Genomic DNA, 16,085 nt, shown 5'->3' with positions numbered 1-16,085 from the left:
ATATTGCCTTTCTTGCAGCATCTCCCGTTACGACTTGTTGAACATTCCTGTGACTGGAGTGTGAACTTAAGTGGTGTGGATTTACATATCAAAGACTAATATGGGAACTAACCACAGATACATATATCATCTGTGGGTATGTAACAATTAGAGCTGCAGTGATCCGTGATGCCTAGAATGGTCACTAGTACTCGTATATATTACAGTTGTCGCCACATGACCATCTTATCAGACTACAGACCAGAAGTTTTCAGTGGTTGAGAGATCTGGAGAACGTGCTGTCGAGCACCCTCTGTACTGATGTAGGTCAGGACTACAAGGGCAACATGCAGTCTTGTGTTATTTTGTTCCAAGATGATGTCAAGGGGACAGCAGAGATAAGGCAAAGTCACCGGCCTAAACACGTCAGAAATGCAATGGCTGCTGCCCAAATTGGTGCCTGTGTGAATCATAAGTGTTCATGTTGTGTACCTAGTGGCATCCACACCATCACGTCAGATGGTGGGACCCTACGTCAAAGACGAATTCAGTCTGACAATGTTAGTTCTCCTAGGAGCCTCAGAACACGGATACGTCCATCGTAATACTGTGCTCAGAACCAGGATTCATATGATAAGATGGTGAGGCGCCACTCCAGTGTTGAGTGTTGTCGCAGGGTGTGCGACTGTCAGCCTGCCTCTCTCTGCTGTCACACCACTGGCAGCCGCGAAAACTATCGCCATACTGACAGTTCCTGTGGCTCCAGATGTCGTCACACTGTCCATGTCGATACAAGTTCCTGAATTAAGGTATGTAACATGGCTGTACAATCCTACATGGCTAAGTGAACAATACGTCTGCCACTTTTCACCAGTCGCTCTGGGTTGCTGGGCTCCTCTATGGCATTGAATATGGCCCTCCCGAACCCACTGATTCTATATTTGCAGGACAGTCATGGTTTCCTGAGCAACGCGAGCAGCAATATCGTGGGACGATAAAATATAGTCTTGGTGGGCCATGATCCTGCCATTGTCGAATTCAGTACATGATAGTCGACGTTTCTTCTTCTTACACGAAGCCTAAGACAGTCTTTCGCTCAGTCAAGAAACCTGCTGCGTAATTATGCCTTATATATAGAATGTAGATGGCGTCATTCCTATGCGCGTTGTATTAGGTTGGTGCATAAGTTTGTAGCGTTTTTCCATAAGCTTAAGAACACAACAGATACACTTAACAGAGACTTTGGTCACCAATAACATGTTCACCTTCACTATTTACAACAGTCAATCAACGGTGTGGCAACTTTTCGTTTCCGTGACTGTAGAAAGCAGGTGCTTTTGGGGCGAACAGTTCATCGAGTCATGTACGGAGCGCATTTCGATCCGAGAAAGAAATTCCTTGAAGGGACAGAGAGCGGAAAAGCTGAAAATCTGAAGACGCAACATAGGTGAATAAGGTGGGTGCGGAATGACATTCCAACCCAAATCCTGCATAGCGTTTCTTGTCAGTCTAGCAGAATGCAGGCTGACGTTATCGTGGGGCAGCATGACTTCACGCAGTCTTCCTGGTCGTTACTTTTGGACTGTGTCTGCAAGACGTCTCAGTTGTTGACAATAAATGTCAGCACTGATGGTTACACCTCGGGGAAGCAATTTGTAGTAAGCCACATCGTCGCTGTTCCACCAGATGGATAACATTATATTTTGTGTATGTGCGCAGGTCTTTGTACATCTACATCTACATATAAACTCCGCTATCCACCAAGCGGTGTGTGGAGGAGGGCACAATTCGCGCCAAATCCATATTTCCTCCCCCCCTATGTTCCACTCGCGGTTCGCGCGAGGGGAAAACGACTGTCTGAACGCCTCAGTACGAGCTCTTATTCCCCTTATCTTTGAATGGTGATCATTGCGCGATTTGAAAGTTGGTGGTAATAATATGCTCTACATCCTCGCTGAAGATCGGATTTCGGAATTTAGTGAGCAGCCCCTTCTGTTTAGCGCGCCATCTATCTGCAAGTGTGTCCCACTTCAAACTTTCTATGAGATTTGTAAAGCTCTCGCGATGGCTAAATGTACCAGTCACGAATCTTGCCGCTCTTCTTTGGACCTTCTCAATCTCTTGAATCAGACCCAACTGGTAAAGGTCCCATGATGACGATGATGATGATGAGTCCCATACTTCTTTACAGAGCGTAGGGGAGCGACGCAGGAGAACCGCGCCGGCTTACTAGGCAAGGTCCTACAGAGGAACAATACGGGGAGTTGCTGCTTTGTTTAGGCTCAACCATTCCTTTCTTTTCCTTATGTTAGCACAAAGACATGATTTCTCGTCACCAGTAACAATACAGGATAGGAATGCTCGCTGTTGTTCATAAACTAATTGAAGACTAGCAAGCAGAGGTGCACATATCGCCACCCGCTATTTTTGTGATTTTGGCTTAGAGCACGCGGTGCCCATACGACAGATTTTTTAACCTTCCACATTGCATTCAAATGCACGATGGTGGAACGATCACAGTTCATCACATTTGCCAGCTCTCAAGTACACTGGATCATTATGGATTAATGCGTTTAAACAATCTTCATCCAACCCCGGAAATCTTCCTGAACGTGGAGAAACACTAATGTCAAAATGACGCTCGTTAAAACGATAAGGTCATTTTCTTGTCGTGTTCTGCCCGGTTGCAGTAAACCCACATACGCCGCAAATGTTTCTGGCTGCCTCCGCTAGTGTCACTCATCGACTGAACTCAGGGAGAAAAATACGTCGGAAATGTTCCGCTCTCTCCACTTGGCGATCCTTTTCTAGCGTCCACAGCTCCACGCTCTTCAGTCCAGATACTGGTTTGTTGCAGCTCTCCATGCTACTCTATCCTGTGCAAGCTTCTTCATCTCCCAGTACCTACTGCAGCCTACATCCTTCTGAATCTGCTTAGTGTATTCATCTCTTGGTCTCCGTCTACGAGTTTTGCCCTCCACGATGCCCTCCAATACTAAATTGGTGATCCCTTGATGCCTCAGAACATGTCCTACCAACCGATCCCTTCTTCTAGTCAAGTTGTGCCACAAATTTCTCTTCTCCCCAATTCTAGTCAATACCTCCTCATTAGTTACGTGATCTAGCCATCTAACCTTCAGCATTCTTCTGTAGCACCACATTTCGAAAGCTTCTATTCTCTTCTTGTTCAAACTATTTATCGTCCATGTTTCACTTCCGTACATGACTACATTCCATACAAACACTTTCAGAAACGACTTCCTGACACTTAAATCTATACTCGATGTTAACAAATTTCTCTTCTTCAGAAACGCTTTCCTCGCCATTGCCAGTCTACATTTTATATCCTCTCTACTTCGACCATCATCAGTTAATTTGCCCGCCAAATAGCAAAACTTATTTCCTACTGTAAGTGTCTCATATCCTAATCTAATTCCCTCAGCGTCACCTGACTTAATTCGACTACATTCCATTATCCTTGTTTTGTTTTGTTGATGTTCAACTTATATCCTCCTTTCAAGATACTGTCCATTCCGTTCAATTGCTCTTCCAAGTCTTAGATAACTACAACTAACAAATGGCAGTCAAGAAATAAACCTATAGCAACCAGGATACCAACATACAAAACAAAAACGCCACGTACTTATAAATCAACCTAATATATTTGCACAGAAATGCTAATTATTTTCATATTCAAGCCACGAAGTGCACTCAGTGCCAATTTGATGTTTGTTGCATGCTGTTCCACAGTGCTGCTATTTTGATGGCTGCAGAGCATATATTAAAAAAGCGACCAACAAAAAGAGAGAAAAATTCAAATCAGCTTAGGTTCACATTAGAGACATGTTTTGTGGCCAAAAGTAATCAAGATTTAGAACTACTGACTGGAATGAATGCACAGTAGATAAACAACGTTAATACAAAAGTTATCAAGCAATGAAGTAGTGAGGAGACTAGCGACTTGCTTATCATGAAAATGGGTAAGATTTAGTAGTAGAAATGGAAGAATTTGTTGCGTAATTGTCACATATCGCTATGCGAAATTAACCCATTTGCTGCCACTGTTTCGCGATTATTTCAATAATGATACTGGGGTGTTGTGTTTGGAATGGCGGTCTTCACATGCCACACTGGGTGATGTAACGCTGGAAGCTCCTATATGGCCTTGTTATCGGCGGAAGGCAGTCTATGTATCTCATTAGGTCAAGAGGACCACCTTTGGGGAATTGGGCAGTTTCACTGAAGTCGGGAAGCAATCCACTCTAGACCAGCTGCACCCCCAGTGGTGAGTAAACGTTGTGGCTATCCCACAGCCCCCAGAGAATAGTTGAGCACAAAATTTTTGCTTTTCTTCATGTAGTCCAAAGAGCTAGACGCTGCGGCACTGACCAGCATGGAAGAGTCAGTTGCAATGGGTCTAAAAATATATCAAGTTACCTTCCATTAGGAATGTGGGTGCACTCAACGACTATGATATGACTTTCAGATGATAGAGCACAGCGATCAGTCGTCCTTTTCTTTCGTGTTTCATTACGCAAATCTAGATTTCGGCTAGTGACTTTCCATTATCAATGCACTATTTTATAGTATCAGTGCATGTCCTAGCACGTCAGTCCCTGTTGTTCGGGCTTCTGTCACAGTTCTTTCAGGACTCTTGAACGAACTGTGACAGAATAGGGAACCGACGTTCTAGGACATGCATTGATACTATGAAACAGTGCACTGATAATGGCTAGAGTAATATTTCTGGCTTAGTCAGCCATCATATTAGGCTCCAAGAAGCTGTTCCCAGAGCAGTGGAGATGCAAGAAGTATATAGACGACGAAATGTGGTGTGAGGTACCTGTGACAGATGTTAGATTCTGTACCTTTCTCCTGAGAAAGACCGCCTGCATAATGCTACAGCTCTGTGATTGGCTGCTGTGTTCGGAGCAAGGGCGCCAAAACATTAAAGTATAGTTACTATTATTAGTTAAACTACTCATTGTAATGACTTCACTTTTTAATGTAAATATCTCTCAACAGCTGACTATCAATCAGTCATTTTAGAATTATTAAAAACAATTTAAATCAAAAAACAAAGACTGACGAAATTGCAGACGAAGCACTTCGGAAGCGTTCGGGTCATGCCTTTTCTGGTATGGTGCGCGAAGTGTTTCGGGCTGTTCGTCACTCTGGATTAGGCAGTCGAGACGAACAGATGGTTCAAATGGCTCTGAGCACTATGGGACTTAACATCTATGGTCATCAGTCCCCTAGAACTTAGAACTACTTAAACCTAACTAACCTAAGGACATCACACAACACCCAGCCATCACGAGGCAGAGAAAATCCCTGACCCCGCCGGGAATCGAACCCGGGAACCCGGGCGCGAGACGAACAGACATGTTGTCTGTGGCAGGATGTGTTTGCCAGTATTCAGTATTAAAAGATTCACTCTGGCAGTCATGAGGCACAGACACATGCTACAAATAGTGTAAAGATACATTTTCGTAAACATTGTGTTTGATCATGTACTTTGCTGTATCAGAAGGTGTTGTATTAAGATCATGTTGTCTTCTCGTGTGGTTATATTAAAATACGCGAATGGCATCCCAAAGAAGCGATACATTATTTCAGAACAGAACCTCCCTAAAAGTCAGTTTCAGCCTCAAGATACAGAACCTACGACCTGCGTGCTGTTTTCTGCGCTGGGGACATCAACTTGAAGACAGCAGGTTGGTGAACTATAACAGAACCTTCGTATTCCAAACAGTGCAGTGGAAACAACTAGGCGCCTCACGTGTTCTGCATGCACAGAACAAATGTGCTCAGTGACACGTCATCTGCAGTAATGCAGAGGAGGTAAAGTAGGATGATCGTTAATAACACCAACAATCAATTCATTCTTCCTTTCTTGCCGTACTAGGCACTAACCGAAATCTGGATTTGCCCAATAAAACATGAAAGAAAAGGACGACTGATTGCTGTGCTCTCTCAGCTGAAAGTCTAAAAATTTGGTTCTGGAAAAAGGATTGCGTCGCTTTGGACAGCATTCTCAACACGTAAGCTTGACCAATCATGAAGACACTACATCGACTCAGTACCAGCTTCGTGTTTAAAAGTGTATGTCTTGTGCTCAACAGAAAGGGAGCTACCCCTGCCTTTTCATGAATTTAGCGACAGTTCTGACCCATCACACTGACAACAGCATGAAGTCGTCGTCACCATGTAGAGTTTTTTTTAAAGGAGAGAGATGACTGTTGTGAACTTAGATTATTTCTTCTCTGGGCCGTCGCAGAGAGGGTCATCTCCGGCCATCGTCTGGTGCTGCTCGGCACGCGATAGCTGCTTAGGGGACTGTAACTGACGCTATTACGATAGCAGTATCCATATTCTGTGCAGCTCGTTACTTGCTTACTTTGCCATAAAACCCGTGTCTCTTCGTTTGGCTATAATTTATAGCTTCTTGTTGGAACATTAACTTTGAGTTTGTGAGCTGTCCAAATAAGCGTATCTTGTTGCTGTTCTATACTTTTTAGTATGATCCCATCGTGTTACTGCCATTTTGTAATTTGATTTGAGTTGTATAGAACTTCGATCTGTGTAAATTTTCTTGTGATTTATGTCAGTCATTAGAGCAAATAAATACCTGTTAATTTCAGTCTTTACTTAGATTTCAATATCCGTTAACTTGTCCTGCAACTTGTCTTCTTTGGACTACCCATAAAAAATAAATATAGCCTGTTGTGTATCCAGTTGATTTACCTCACAGTGTGGGTGCTGTACTTGTGCACAGAGGACAACTACAATAATAATTTGCTTATTATTTTGTGAAAGCGACGGACATTGCACTCGCTCGTATTACGTCGGTACAATTTGGTTTTACGTGTTATCTTGAGACAGTAATGAGCATTGCACTCGCTCGTCTTCTAATACTATAAGTTGTTTTCATTAATTAGAGGCAAGAACTTTTCTGTGCAGGAAATGTGGATACACAGGGGGGATGCAGCAAAGAAGATATCAGAATCTGACTGACACCTGTGAAGGCTGCTTTCTTCTGCAAAAAGCGCTCTCTTGGTATCAAATGTTGAAGTAGTATTTACGAAGAATTTCCTGAAAATGTATTTCCAGAGAACAGAATTGGAACTCAAACTTACAGCTATGGAAGGCCGTAGAAGGAGAAACTAACAGCACTTGCAGCTACAAAGGAAATGGAAAAATCAAGTGGACAGATGAAACTCGAAATGAAGAAGTATCTATTAGAAAGAATCGATTAGTAATGAAGCCTATACAAAACTGTAGAGGAATTCCTCCTTATGTAAGACACTGTTTTATAGTTTTATTATCACCCAAATATTTTTCAGCACTTTATGTCCTATCTTTCAGTGGGATTTTTTGTTTATTTTTTTCTGAAAAAGTGTGAAACCGTATATGTTGTCAACCTCTTGTATAGATTATGTGAATTTATTGCTTAAAATGTATTTACATGCACAAATGAGTGATAATTCGGCGTCAAATATTTTAAATGGTTTACATGCAGTACACAGTTACAGACGTGTCTCACCAAACTGAAAAATTAGTACTAGAATACTAATTTTGGAAGTAATACGGTTATATGCTCCTTCATATATTTCCATAGTGCTACTATTTATGTATGCTGGCAGTTTTCTTCTGCCATACATTCTACAGCTTTTCATTTGCAAAACAACAAAACGTTTTCTGGTTCTTTAGTTCTTCGTCCATTTCAGACAGAACTACTATATACCGCGTTATTTAGTGTGTTACTTATGGTTTTTTAATGGCCTGGCTTCCCTTGTTTAAAACGTGGTAGCACTTATTTCTTTTTCTGTTACACCTTGTTTACAACGTGATAGCTCTAATTTGTGTTACTGTTGCAATCACTTGCTGTTACACATGCGTTTTGTATAATTTATCACCAAAGCAAAAGATGCTACCCATCCTAAAATATTTCTAAAGCGTGTAGGACGCACACCAAATAGGACTAACAGCGGATGTTAAACACAGAGAAGGGCAGCACGAACAGCCACAGGTTTGTTTGACCCATGGGAAAGTGTCACAGAAATTCTGAAGAAACTAAACTGACGGTCACTTCAAGATAAACACAGACTATCCTGAGAAAGCCTACTTATAAAGTATGGTGAATCTAGGAATATTCTACAACCTTCAACATATCGCTCCCGTGTGGATCGTGAGGACAAGATTCTTCCCACGTTCCATAAGTGAATGGAACGGGAAGAAGCTCTAAAGACTGGTACTATGGGAAGTACCCTCTGTCTTGCACTCCACAGTGGTTTGCAGAGGACGGATGAAGGTGTCGAACACTAGCAATTCGTGGCGTCACAATGATGCAAACAACTCCATAATTAGCCTGTGAAGCAGCGAAAGAAGAATTTAATATATGGAGTGATCAGTTATAGCACATCCACATCTGATCAAAGAATCCGGACGCCCCTATGTCATGCGAAATTGACCACTGGATGCCACGAAGGCAGACCCACCACTATAAAAGGATATACAAGAAATGGATTCGCAGATGCGAATATGAACAACAATCAGCTGTATGATGGAACGACGACAAAGAAAATTTGTGCCAGGCCGGGACTCGAACCCAGATTTCCCGCTTATCGCGAGCGGTCGGCTTTACTTTTTTTGTTTTTTTTTTATTTTTTTTTAATTTTTTATTTTTTTGGATACAAATGGATAAAGGAAAGCCGTTCCTCTTCGGCTACATAACCAGAATAATAGGAAGTCGTCCCGTTACGATATAAGGATGCTCCATACTATAGCCCGCTGCGAATTTTTCGACTGTCGTCTCGTTGCTGTGTTGTCTCCATTGTTTGTCCAATCTCATAAAAAAAGAAACTGGAAAGAGGTGCGATGGTTATCTTCTCATGTCATTATCTGCGAGACGGATAATGGGATGCGCTCCAAAGAAAATTAGAAAAATATTGCCTGTATTAGGGTTCTTGACGATCGCACAATATCGTTGGTTGAGGTAATACTAAAAATCGAGTACTGTCTTTTCGCCATTACCTAATAGGTAGTGAACAGCGTGGCCGCTAATCCACATCACAGAGTTCGGTTTTGCTCATGGGAAATACATCTGATCGGGGAAAAGAAGTGATCGGTTAGTTATCCTGTTGGGAGTCTTGCGTGTGAGGAAAGCCAATATCTGACGCACCAAATACCAAACGTCCTTTGCCGACCCGCATCCGAAACGATGTTCATTCGTGTCAATCACCTGGCATGTGGCACACAAGGGTGAGTCGGCGAGGTGGATGTGATGTAGGCGGCACTGGCACAACTGTCTCCCATTAACAGTGATGTACCACGCAGATTGCATACCAATTTGTAGTGGGGTGTTTGCTTTCAATCACATTTGGCCTCCTGTTCAATTGCATGGCAGCATATATCGCCCTCGTCATCATCAAGCGTATGGGTAGTAGTTCGGTGTGGCTGTAGCTTAATTGAAGGAAGAATTGGCTAATGTAGAAGAAAGGTGCTGGGATGTCCGATATCATCACCGTGGGTGCGAGTGAGGTTGGTCGTAAGGCCTCCAGTAATAGACTTGTGAGGCACGTCAGGCTTCGTCACCACAGTTGCAGGTGACAGCTGACGAATAGGGCCTTCGCTCTGTTTGGAACATAACAAAGGCCTAAACCCCCTCTGCCCCTCAGGAGGGTTAGGGACTCGCAACGAATCTTAAATAACATGCCCGTACTAACAAAGGATCTTAAAACCGCCAACATGCGGTGAGCCAGAGTAGGTGGTATCGGAATATCTGTGCAAAATTGGGGAAGCGTGACGCCAAATAGACGTTAGCATATCGCGTCCGTTGCAGAAGGTCTAGATGTCTAAGACGGTGGTCACTTTTTCCTGCTCTCTTCTAAAATTTTACAGTTCAGGTGAGCTTTTGAACTCACGACCTCCCATGCAACAGTCTAGTACCATAACCAGTTACATTTGGCTATCCGAGCACGGCTCACGGCCACATCCAAACTTTCATATTTCGTCAACCATGTGTCTACAATCTGCACTCGTACATCCATTGTGCATATTCCCATACAGAAGAGAATTTTTACTTGAAAAGTCGCTTACCCGATGTCGGCAGATAAATAAGATATTGCGGTGCCTGTGTTATTTTGAATACGAAGCAAAAAAAGTTCCTTTGGAAACGCACGCGCCCAAGCAATTTTGCATCGCGCTTCGGAATAACATAGGCACTGCAATATCGTGCTGTAAAAGGAGGTTGGGAGCATTGTGATGTAAGTAGTGAAGCAGTAACTGTAGACTGGGTGATGAGGAGAGCTCAGTGACTTCGAATGTGAACTATGTAGTCACATAAGTAACAAATCGATCAGGTACATTTCAACATTTCTAAAGCTGTCCAGGTCGACTGTTGGTGATACGATTATGAAGTGGAAACGCAGAGGAGCAACGACAGCTGAACCAAGACCAGGCAGACCTCATGACTCTACTGATGGTAAGGGACTGTCGAGGTTCGTGTAGCATCGTTGGAAACGTCGCATGAAATCAGTGGAAAGAACCTCTCATGGGTTCCAAAGTGCTACGAGCAGTCCAGCTAACACAATGACAGTTGTTAAGACAAGTTGAGTATAATGGTGGAGAAGCTCCTCAAAAACCACACATTTCTGTACTCAGTGCTAAGCAACACTTGAAGTGGTGCAAAGGGCGATGCCACTGGACAGGCAATGACTGCAAACGACAGATCTGGAGTGACGAATTACGTAGCACCATGTGGAAATCGTACAGGGTAGCGCACGAAATGTGTCACCAATTGTTTCTTTCACAATTTACGACGCACATTAGATATCCCGCTGGGATCTCTACAGCAGTACCAGCAGAGCTTGGAAAAACAAGTGAGTTACGAAATGACGTGTAATTCACGATACTGCCGCTAGGAGACTAGTAAGCAGCAATGGCTGACAATGGAAGACTGATGACACAGCAACGATCGGCAATTGTGTTACTTTTTCATGAAACGAAAACCCTTGTTGTGACTCAGAGGCGTTTTCGATAACAGTTTAACACACGATGAGTCCCCTGCAAGAACACCATCCACAGGTTGTACGATAAATTTGTACAGGAAGGAACAGTATTGGAAGCGAAGCGACCTCGACCTAAGCCTGTTTGTTCGCCGGAGAATACTGAAGCGGTACGAGTTGCTGTACAGAGAAGTCCTGGGAAATCGTGTAGAAAGGCAGCAGTGCAACTGGGAATATCCAGACGCTCCGTTCAACGCATTCTTAAAAGTGACCTCCATATGTACCCATACAAGATGACCTGTGCACAAAAGCTCACTGAAGAACACAAGCAGCAGAGACTACTGTGTGCTCAGTGGGCGGAGGATAGGGAAGAAACTCTCAACAACGTTTGGTTTCTAGACGAGGCGCATTTTCATTTAGACAGTGTGGTTAACAAAGAAAATGTACGCTTTTGGGCCACTGGAAACCAACAAGTGCTTCACGAACTACAACATTATGCTCCGAGGATCACAGCGTGGGCAGCAATTTCCAGTCATGGACTTATTGGACCCTTTTTCTTTGAAGAAACTGTGAACAGCGAGCGTTATTTGAGCATGCTTCGCAATAGCTTCATTCCACAGCTTCTTGCTACTGCCTTGCCCTTCAACGCGCAGTGGTTCATGCAAGATGGAGCAAGACCACATACTGCAAACACTATGTCGGAGATTTAACACGAGCATTTCGACATGCGGATCATTTCACTCAGGTTTCCAGGCCGCTTCAATGACGGACAAAATTGGCCCCCCCCCCTCCCTCCCCTCCAATAGTCCAGACCACAATCCATGTGACTTTTTTCTTTGGGGGTACCTAAAGCAAAAAATTTTCCCGAAACGTCCACGTGATTTAATGTAGCTCAGAAGATTATTCTTCAAGCTTGCAGTGAAATTACGGAAGACGTGCTGTAGGGTAATCACTAACTTCAGTGTTCGCTTGAAGGAAGTTTGGAAACGAAATGGTGGACATATTGAGCATGTGCTGAGTTAGAACAAATCTCCATGGATGGCTCTTCATTGTAGTATATGTTCCATTCAGAGTGTATTGACAATAAAGTTTATATTCAAAAACAAAATGGTAACACATTTCGTGCGCCACTCTGTATGTTAGGGTTTAAATTCGGCGAATCCCCGGAGAACTTTACCTCCCACCACGTGTAATGCCAGCAGTGAAGTACGGGGGAGGTGGAGTTATGGCACAGGGCTGATATTGGTACTTATGAAACGCTAAATGCGGAAGGTTATCAACACATTTTACAGCATTGTTTGCAGCGTGCAGTTGAAGAAGAGTTGGGAGACGATGACTGTATTAGCATGACAATGCACTCTGTCACAAAGCAGCATCTATAAGGCAATGGTCTGCGGACAGCAACAATTCTGAAACCATCTAGCATATCCAGAGTACAGACTTGAACTCGATGGAACACCTTTGGGATGAGTTAGAACGTCGATTTCGCTCCAGGCCCAGCGTCCAAAATCAGTCCCTTCCCTGGTTTCCACTCTGAAGGAAGAACAAGCTGCTGTTCCTTCACAGACATTCAGGTATATCATTGAAAGTGTCCTCAACGGAGTTCAAATTTATCGGCCCATAAAGGGGAAGGGTGAATGCACCCCATATAAATGTCCGCTTATAGGTGTCCGCATACTTTTGATGAGTTAGAGTAACGAGGCACTCAGATGATCTTATGTGGACCAGGAGGATAAAACATAATGTGCAGTACTTACGTCTGTTGTGGCGATAGTGAAATACCATGGAGTTGATGTGCAGGTCAGGATCTGTTTCACTGGTTTTATTCGACTTACGACTAGGCGCATATGACACTGAAAGATTTCCCAAAAATGAGCAACAGTTTACAGAACGGGAAACATCTCGTGGTGAAGAACAGAACTTCAATATGTATTTGCGTGTGCCTACAGGGGAATATCGCTACTAGAGGTCGGATACAAGGTGCTGTCAAAACGCTTGCTCAAGAGAGTAGAAGAACAGGTAAAAAGTACAGTTGGCGATTACCAAGCGAGATTCGGGAAGGGAAGAGGGTGTATAGAACAGATACTTATCCTGAAGCAACTGATAGAACATAGGGCCTTAAAAAGCAAAAAGACAGTAATAAACTTCGTGGACTTCACAAATGCATATGACTCCACTGATAGGCAGACTCTTGTTAAGACTAGATGGAACTACTCAAGAACTCATAAAAGAAATTCTGACAGACACAAAAGCAAGGGTGAGATTCAGAGGAGCACTGCCAGAAGAATTTCAGATCAAGACTGGTGTTAAACAGGGAGATGGATTGTGACCATTGTTGTTCAGTTTAGCACTGGACGAAGTGATCAAGCAGTGGAGAACAATAAACGAGGAAATGGGAATACCAGAGACCCATTTTGGGGAGGAAAAGGGCAACATGGCTCAAGTCGACTGCCTAGCCTTTGCAGATGACATAGCAATAGTAAGTGAGACGGAAGAAGACGCAAAGACACAAGTCGACAACTTAAGTAAGGTAACCACAAAGGTGGGACTGAGGATCGCCTATAACAAGACAAAGACATTAAATACCACTGCAGACTGGAAAACACCGGATTGGCACTGTGCAAATGGTGGACAAATTTAAATTTGGAAATTTGTGGTCAAGTCTTATGGGACCAAACTGCTGAGGTCATCGGTCCCTAGGCTTATGCACTACTTAATCTAACTTAAACTACCTTACGCTAAGGACAACACACACACCAATGATCAGAGGACTCGAACCTCCGACGGGGGAGGCGCGCGGACCGTGACAAGACGCCTAGACCACGCGGCTGCACCGCGCGGTCCTAATTTAAACACCTGGGAGAATTTATAACAGGAAGGAACAGGAGCAAGGAAGGCATAACAGAAAGGATAAAGAAGATGAGGTCAGCCTTCTGTATGACGAGAGAGAGATACAATAAAAAGAACATATCCACAGAGGCAAAGATAAGCCATTACAAAATGGCCCTGAGCACTATGCGACTTAACTTCTGAGGTCATCAGTCGCCTAGAACTTAGAACTAATTAAACCTAACTAACCTAAGGACATCACACACATCCATGCCCAAGGCAGGATTCGAACCTGCAACCGTAGCGGTCGCTCGGTTCCAGACTGTAGTGCCTAGAACCGAAGCCATTACAAGGCAACGGTGAGAAATGCATTATTATATGCTGCTGAGACTAAGAAGAAATGGGGCAGAACAACTAGAGAAAGAAGAGATAAAAATACTAGGTCTCAAAAGAGGTGGAGAGAGATGGATGCGAAAACCTAGGGAAGAACTCTACCAGAACATGAGAACAGTATCTGGGGGAATCAGACTCAAAAGGGCACGGTTTTCTCGACATGTAATTAGGATGAGTATGGACAGAATGACGAAAAGAGTGTGGGAGATAACAGGGAGGACAAGGGGAAAGACAGGAACCAAGTGGGTTGTTGAACTTCGGAAGGACTGTTTGGAATTGGGGATCAAGGTCGAAGGAAAGGAAAATTGAAGGAACAAATATCCACCGACCAATATGCCGGAGATCAGCGACAGAGAAGAATACAGGAAAAGGTTAGAGTGCCACCTGTGGAGTCGACATAAGAAAAGGTCACTGAAGATCTTGGAAGAAGAGCAGGAGAGAAGAAGAGAAAGAATGAAGAGGTTTTGGGAGAAGAAGAGGAAAATGCAGTCCACGAAGGGGCTATCTGTGGTCCTACAGAGGCCGTAAGGCAAGAAGAAGAAGTATGCCTACCGCCTTTGCGCTTAACCAAGAAGAGCACCAGTAGCAGTTCTTCATTTAATCTTTGAACATTGGTAGCACAAGTAAAAAGCCATTAAAAATATTGGCAGGATGCAACCAGGGATTGGTAACACAAATAAAAAGCCATTAAAAATAATGGCAGGATGCAACCAGGGTCTACATAAGAGCGGGAGGGATAAGGAACCTGGAAAGGGGGGATGGGGAGGTGCGTAGTTAAACCGACAGTATTCTGTTTAATAATTTTTGTCTACAACCCACTTGGTTTTGCCTGCAGTCAATACAAGGTACACAGACCAAATTCGGTGTGTGTATAGAAGACAAAATGCACATTAAACATCTAGTTTGATGATCGAGTTAATCAGTAAATTTGCAATGCAAGTGAATTTATTTTGAAATCATGTGACAACGGACGGTTTCTTTTCGGAGCTATTTTTCTAGATTCATGCGATTCTCAGTAAAAACGTAGGCATGTTGTTCTAATCATAGCTATAATTTATGCTTTGTAGAGAAATCTCGTCTGGTGGAATAAAGCACTGATTGAGATCACTGTGTTTTCGCAGTACAAGCAACGATAAAACGTTTCGTATGTAGAGCAAATAAATCCATAAATATCGGCAGTAAGTATTTGGCAATGATAATGTAAATCGAAAAATATGCTTGTATAACGTATCAACATTGTAATGGCGTACGAACCAAACGGATGGGCAACTGATACAGAAGAATATTTATTGTAAACAAACAATGCGTTTCGTAATCTCTGGATCACTGCTTCTTTCGAGAAGCCGAACATCTTTGCTTCAATGTGTCTTCATGCCGATTTATGTGGTTGTAAACAATGCTGACAGCCGGGAAATGTCTTGCTCGAATTCTGGTAATTAAAAGCCATAACGAACGTTTCGAGTCACAGTTGAGTTTTTTTAGTCATACATACACAATAGTCTTCACATGTCGTACTGATTTGTCAGTAGTATACTTGGTAACTTGCTTCTGTTATAGTGGTTAAAATATAAATGTGGCGCTGCCAGGGTGTTCATAACGTGCTCTTCGCATCAGATGATATTAACGTTTTCCAGGTTCCCAGGCAGCCACTTTGGAGGACTTTGCTACTTGACCACAAGCTTCACACCAGTCTTAAACAAGCATTGCCGATGGTTCCTATAGTAATCGAACAAACTGGCCGAGGAGAAAGAGCGTACGATATATACTCAAGACTCTTGAAGGAAAGAATAATTTGTGTGATGGGGCCAGTAAGTAAATCGTTGCTTTGCGTAATATGTCAACTATAACGGCCACTATGTGGCACACAAAATTGCC

General features: G+C 43.2%; 1 protein-coding gene across 2 annotated transcripts in view; it reads left to right on the top strand.

The window, feature by feature from the left end:
• Positions 1 to 15,517: 15,517 nt before the first annotated feature.
• LOC126481607 (ATP-dependent Clp protease proteolytic subunit, mitochondrial) overlaps positions 15,518 to 16,085 on the top strand; it is a 49,780-nt gene continuing 49,212 nt past the window's right edge. The window contains exons 1-2 of one of the 2 annotated variants that reach the window (XM_050105479.1): positions 15,518 to 15,642; positions 15,845 to 16,018. In XM_050105479.1, the coding sequence (XP_049961436.1) occupies positions 15,607 to 15,642; positions 15,845 to 16,018 (210 nt within the window). In that variant the 5' untranslated portion in view covers positions 15,518 to 15,606. Of the gene's footprint in view, positions 15,678 to 15,844; positions 16,019 to 16,085 lie in introns of both variants that reach the window. The other variant, XM_050105480.1, reaches the window with a different exon arrangement.

This window comes from Schistocerca serialis, chromosome 5 (genome assembly GCF_023864345.2).
Source record: "Schistocerca serialis cubense isolate TAMUIC-IGC-003099 chromosome 5, iqSchSeri2.2, whole genome shotgun sequence".
NCBI classification, from domain to species: Eukaryota; Metazoa; Arthropoda; class Insecta; order Orthoptera; family Acrididae; genus Schistocerca; species Schistocerca serialis.
Note: the sequence above shows the minus strand (reverse complement) of the source record. Positions and strands in the feature narration are given on the sequence as shown.